Consider the following 7,041-nt stretch of genomic DNA (forward strand, 5'->3'; position numbering starts at 1 on the left):
ATCCCTTTGCCTTTTTTCTTTGGGTGTGTTTGTAATGCTGTTTTTTTTTTAAATAAAAATTTTAAAAAATATTATTTTAATTTATTTTTAATTAAAATGTATTTTTAAAATATACACACACACGAACATTTTCCCATCTAATAAAAAAAACAGTCATGCACTCATGCTAGTTTTTTTCTTCCTTCCTTCAAATTATCTCAACTTCAATCAAATTTATTTTTTTAAAACCAAATTAGTAACACAAAAGTTCTTTGTTTTCTATTGTATTTAAAAAAAAAACTGAAAATAAAATATGAAAACTTTTTTTTCTTTTTATTTATTTTTAGTCAAATAAAACCTAACAGTGATATTTTAAAATGTTTTTTTTACACCAATAGCCTATTATCTAACATAATAATAATAATAATAATAATAATAATAATAATAATAATAATAATAATCAATAACTTATCACTCAGGTTGCAAGTATTCATTTGTTTATTTAGCTTAAAATATTAAAAGTTAAGAATGATTATCTTTTTATATTCTTAAGTATATAAAAGTATTCTAAAAATTTACTATATTTTTTTCATTATTAATATTATGTAAAAATATGTTTCTTATTAATATTGTATAAGAGATGTGTATCTCTTATTAATATTGTGTAATAGATATTTATCATTCATTAATGTTATCAAGAGAAAATAACATTCCAACCCTTCTATTTAAGCAACATGACAAAGTTTAAAGACTATATATACCATTTAAACCACCCGGGTAAATGATTCATATTTTTCTTATTCTCTAAGTATCCATGCGTTTATTTTCAAAATATTTATCTTGTATAATTAAGAACAAACACTATTGTTCTTAAAATTTAATGCTCATCCTCTCACTTATTGCTACCTTTTCTGATTTTATCATCGGATGATCCGTAAATCCTATTAAAAAAAACTGTTTTGCAGGTGTCGGGTCTTCTATCATCAATCATCAACTTTGTGAACTTGAAGAAGAGAATATTGATATGAACACGTGATCACCCTCTATCTAAACAATTAAAAACCCTTATTCTTATTATATTGATTTTAAAACATCATCAGTATATAAAATAAAGAAGACAGATGCTATTAAAATATTTACTATATTTCTATCATTATTGTATTCTAAAGATGTACCGTAATTCTATCATTATTAATATTATGCGAAGATATGTTCCTTATTAATATTGAGTAAGGAATGTATCTCTTTCATTAATGTTGTGTAATAAATATTTATCATTCATTAATGCTATCAGGAAAAAATAATACTTTAACCCCTCCATTCAAGCAATATGACAAAATTTAGAAACTATATATACAATCTAAACTACCTGGGTAAAAAATTCATATTTCTCTTATTCTCTAAGCATCCATGTATTTATTTTCAAAATATTTATCTTGCATAATTAAGAATAAAAACTTTTGCTTTTAAAATTTAATGTTCATTCTCTTACTTATTGCAACCCCTTTTGATGTTAGCATTGATGATCCTTAAATCCCATTAAAAAATATTGTTTTGTTTGTGTTGGGTCTTTTATAATTAATCATCAACTCTGTGAACTTGAAAAAGAGAATATTGACAAGAACTTCTATAATTAATCATTAACTCTGTAAATTTGAAGAAGAGAATATTGACAAGGACACGTGTTCATCCTCTATTTAAACAATTAAAAATCCTTATTTTTAAAATATTGAATTTTAAAATATCATAAGAATGTAAAACAAAGAAGACTAGATGCTATTGAAAGACTAATGGTTATTGTTATAATTTTTTTTGTTCTTTTTGTTAATTCAAACTTTATACTTATAATCTTCGTTCAAGCTTTATATAAATTTTAATTATGGGTGCGCTATTTTTCGTATCAATGAAATCACATTTTCCTCTCTTCCAAAAACATTTAGACCGTGTTTTTTTTTTAATTTAAAAAATTGCAATATTGAAAAGGAAAAACTTGTTTAAAGAGTTATTATTCTATTGTTTCGGGTCCTGGGAACTCTCTCTTTATCTCTTTCGTATTTTTTTCAAACGAGTTCTTGTGAGTCGTGCCATGACTGACCTTAACCATGCTCCTAACCACTCCGACCCCATAGAAGAGCTCCAATTTGACGAAGCAAGAACTCGAATTAGGACATAACCTTTAGAAAAATGCACAACGTTTGTCTAGAATCCAATGAAAGCAAGTTGTTCTTGTAAGAAAAAAAGAGAGAAAAAAGTATACAAATCAGAGGGTATGCAGAGATCACTTTACCAACACCTCCTTCAGATTTGGTGTAATCTACACTTACATTACATTCTTGTTTTCTCTACACCATATACTTACATTCCTAACCTTCAGCTTATAAATTAATCCTAAAATAAATTAAATAACTTATTTAATTTTAAAAATTAATTAATTAGTCCCTGTGTTTCTAAATTTATTTGTAACTTAATCCTTTTTGTCCATCTCATATTCTATTCCAATTTATTTTATTTTTTTAATAAATAAAAAAGAAGTAGATAATATAAAAAGATTGGTAAAAAAGGCATTTTTGGATTAGAGTAATCTTAAATTAAGCATGATCAACCATAGTTAAAGGACTAATTAATTAGTTTTTGAAACTTAAAGTACTATTTAATTTGTTTTTCAAAATTAAAGGAACTAATTTATTATATACTTAATCAACATTTCTTTAGCCAATACGTTATTTTTTTATTTGAAGAACTCAATCAAGTCAGGTCTTCTTCTTAGACAATCTTAAAAGCTCACATTTCATGTCTCATACATTTTAAAAAATATTTTTTCATAGTTTGTTTCAAAATTATAACTCAAAAAGTTAACTTTCTTGACCACCAGACTTATATCTTAAGATTCTATTCCAAGATATTATATAGAAACAAACATAACGTGTCATTGGCAGTGTGATGGAGTTGTGTGCGGTATTAGAGTGTTTCACACCGTGGTCGGAAGTGTTTTTAAAAAAATTAAAAAATTTTTATTTATTTTTATTTTAAATTAATATATTTTTTATGTTTTTAAATCATTTTAATGTGCTGATATCAAAAATAATTTTTTTAAAATAAAAAAATATTATTTAAATATATTTTGAAATGAAAAACACTTTAAAAAACAATCGCTACCACACTCCCAAATACTCTAATATATATATATATATATATATATATATATATATGCATGCAAGTTTTACATGTTTTTTTTTTTTGAAAATTATCACACTCAAATCCACACCATTCTCCTTGAAAAAGAAAAAGAAAAAGCGTCAACAAGAAAGTGTTGGAATTTGAAGTTAAAAAGGCGATGTTCTAATGTTCAAATACTGCTCTTTCTTATGGAATCTCCCCCCCTCTCTTTTTAATGGATCCCATTTTTATGTTTTAATTGTTGAGATAGAATATTTAGTATATACCATCATATCATATAATATGGGTTGAGTGCATTTTTTACTTTTCAATTTTTTTTAATAGTCAAACTCAGAATTTTGGACCCCTCATCAAAAAAAAGAACTCCCATTGCTCTGCTAGAACTCCAAAACTTCTAAAAGTGTTTTTGAAAAAATTAAAAGGAATTTTATTTTATTTTTTATATTAATATATTTTATATATTTTTGAATTATTTTTATGTACTGGTATTAAAAATAATTTTATAATTATAAATGTAAACATAAACTCATTGTCAATGAGATATTTTATATATAATTGATAATAATGACAATAACATGAAGCATTTCGGAAAAAAAAAAAAAAAACATAGTAATAACTCCACTCTTAAAACAAAACAAAACGAAAACAAGAAAAAAAGTAACCTAGTTAACATAACTAGGAATAACTAGACTCATTTAACTAAATTTTGAGGGGGAGACGGCAGCTAAGTTATCTTAGCAGACGGTTCCAATCCAAATTATAGAAGGAAACAAGGCATTTCCTTAATTAACTAAGAGGCTTCAGCAAGAGTCCAAGTCATATCATTCTCAAAAATCCAGTGACAGACCTCAATCCGACCTGGACCAGAACCAAGAGCTAAGAAAGCACCATGGGTGGGGCTCCATGAGGATGTGTCCAGGTGACAGATGGCAACACCATGGTTGATCTTGGTCTTGCTATTGGGATCCAAGAGATCCGCTTCGTACACCCGAACTTTAGGAACAGAGTGGCAGTAATAGAGCAGGTAAGGATAGAGACTCTGGTGACAAGAGACTGACTTCGTCACTCTCCCGCCGTTGATCCCCTTGATCGTTCCAATCGTGACGTTTTTCTTCGACCCTTCCACGTTGTCCGTCGTGCGGACAGCCACGTTGCGGCCTAATACAGAGATTACAAAATCGATCAGGTCCTCAGCCGAGCCCACGCAGCGCTTGGTCTCGCCTGGGCTGGGTGCTCTCTCACACTCTTCAACAGCATCCAAGATGATCCGCTCCATGCTTGAATTATCACTGGCATGGAAAATCTCCTTTATCAGACCCATTTTGGACGTGGAAAACGGTATTTTGGAGATGATGGAGCGGGGAAGAAAGGATCTTTTGGGCATTTTGTCTCGAATGTCCGGCATTGGCATCTCACTTCCCTCCTTCAACATTGACTCCCGGAAGAATTTTCCGGGCTCTACCCACTTGTTTTTATTTGCTGAACTGTCACTAGTTACCTTCATCGAAGCATCAGCAGTGCCTGCATTGGTGTACTTGGAAAAAGTGACATCCTTTTTTCTGGCATAGTCTTTGAAAGTGGTGTTTACTCCATAGATCTTGAACCCAATCTGCTGCCCCACTGCCCCCTTCCCATACCCAGTGAACTTATCAGTCCCTTCATTAAAGGATTTTCCATAATTGACGAAATCTGCTTTCTGTGCATTCGAATTCTTGGCATAAGACTGAAAGGAATCGTCCCCCACGTTTGATTTTTCCCTGTAATTGGCGAAGCTATCAACACCACCATTCCCACCATCGCCATAGTTCTTGTAATTATTCTCTGGAACATTCCCATCAACTCCGTAAGTCTTGAAAGTATCACTAGCCCCATTGCCAGCCTCACCATAGTTGGAGAAATCTGAACCAATCACATTCGAACTCTTCCCATAACCTGAGAACTCGTTCGGGACTCCATTCCCATTCTTCCCATAACTAGTGAAAGCTTCGTCTCCAGCATTCGCATCCTCTGTATAAGTCGAGAACTTCTGGCCCTTCCCATTAGCACCGTCAGAGTAGGACACAAACCTGAGATCTGGTTTGTTTATCCTGACATTATACCCCTTGAACTCTCCAGTGCCACCGGTGGCACCTGCGCCGTAGGTGTTAAAGCTCTGGTCGGCAACGTTGGTCTCAGGGGCATAATTGGAAAATGTCTCGTCGTGTCCAGCAGCGTCCCGGCCGTACCGGCGGAACGAGTCAACCGGGAGATTGACCCCATCGGAGTAGTTCTTGAAAGAGTCGGCTCCACCAGCTCGACCAGTGCCGTAATTGGTGAAGTTTTTGTTGAAGTAGAAGGCGAAATGGGAGTCTTGGTCATGCTTTTCAAGACTGGGAGACAAATCGGGGAAGCAGAAGAGTTTGGCAGAGGAACAAAAAGCTGGGAATTGAGTGGAGAGAGCGTTTTGGGAGGCGAGTTTAGAAAACGTTGCCAAATCGACAGGGCTCAATGGCGAGGCTTTGGAGAGGAGAAAAGCAGATTTTGGTAAACCCGTGTGGATCTCCTTGTTCCAGTACCGAATTAGAGATGCCTTGGCCGTGAATGGGCTCTCACCGTTTGCTGAATCACTACTCCCATCTGCTGCATAATTCACCTGCATTGCATTGCACAGCACATTACATATGACAAATAAACCCCGCAAGTAATTCCTCACTAATCTTAATTAACAAAACTAATAATTTGTACGAGAATCACACGTCAAAGGAACATGCAAGTGAAAGAAAAACAAACAGAGAGATTAAGACTGAAAACAGTAGCTAGTTAGTAGGGAGCAGAGTAGAAGAGATAGGCATACTTACATTGAGCAATGAGAGGAAGCAAAGGGAGAGAAGAAGGGTAATGGGGTGAAAATTTTGCATTTTTTTTTAAGGAGAGAGGAGTGAGAATGTTGGTGGGTTTGTAGGGTTGTGACTTGATGAAATGTATATATATCAAAGGGCTCTAGTCTCTGCTCGGATAGCAAAAGAGAGTATTGTTTACTTGGGGGGTAACCCTTTTTAAAATCTGTAAGGGGAAGCGGTGTGGATTTGAAAGCTGGTCTCTCGGCTTGTGGTTACCGAGCTTTGGCACTCAAGACGCTGCTCGGTTGAGCGATTAGCTCTCAAGTGATATTCCAAATAATAATTAATCTGGCTGTCAGCAACTCAGATTTCAAATCACACGAAAAAGGCTAAATTACTTGGAAAATGCTAGATTACTTGCACATAATCTCAACAGAGGAAATAGGAGAAAACAAAGTCAAAGGAAGAAGCGAAAAGGTGCGGAAGAGAAGGGAGAGGGGCAGTGGGATGGGGAGCGAGGGATGGGGAGATTTATAGGGCTTCAAGTAGAGTACCCAGCCACAGAGGAGGCTCCAAAATACCAATGCGCGTATTTTTTCTAATGGCTATTTGACAGTGTAGCTTTAGTTATTTTTTATATTATTTTTGATATTAATTTATTAAAATAATTTGAAAATATTAAAAATATATTAATTTAAATTAAAATAATTTCAAATTTTTTTTAAAATATTTTTAAAACTAAAAAACAAACAGTTAAGTGTTTTATTAGCAATTTAATTAATTAAAAACAAAGAGTATAGCCTATGTACTAGACATAGAAGATGTTTGAGAGTGCAGTAGCAGTTGTTTTTCACCAAAAACTATATTAAAATAATATTTTATATTTTTTAAAAATAATTTTTAACATCAGTATATCAAAATGATCTGAAAATATCAAAAAAATATTAATTTGAAGGAAAAAAATTTAAAATTTTTAAAATATAAAAACAAAAAGGATTATATATATAAAAAGGGTGGATGTCACGTTGGCTTTTCTAGAGAAGGATTTCCAGCGGGCACAGTGGAT

At 32.4% G+C, this 7,041-nt stretch overlaps 1 protein-coding gene across 1 annotated transcript; it reads right to left on the reverse strand.

Moving 5' to 3' along the window:
* Positions 1-3,763: 3,763 nt before the first annotated feature.
* On the reverse strand, positions 3,764-6,488 carry LOC112323253 (polygalacturonase 1 beta-like protein 3). Its single transcript, XM_024609215.2, has 2 exons — positions 5,994-6,488; positions 3,764-5,788 (listed from the first exon to the last, which is right to left on the reverse strand). Exons 1-2 carry the CDS (start codon positions 6,051-6,053, stop codon positions 3,947-3,949), a joined length of 1,902 nt encoding a protein of 633 aa, XP_024464983.2. The 5' UTR covers positions 6,054-6,488; the 3' UTR covers positions 3,764-3,946.
* Between the last annotated feature and the right edge of the window lie 553 nt (positions 6,489-7,041).

The sequence above is a fragment of the Populus trichocarpa genome, chromosome 10, assembly GCF_000002775.5.
Source record: "Populus trichocarpa isolate Nisqually-1 chromosome 10, P.trichocarpa_v4.1, whole genome shotgun sequence".
Classification (NCBI taxonomy): domain Eukaryota; kingdom Viridiplantae; phylum Streptophyta; class Magnoliopsida; order Malpighiales; family Salicaceae; genus Populus; species Populus trichocarpa.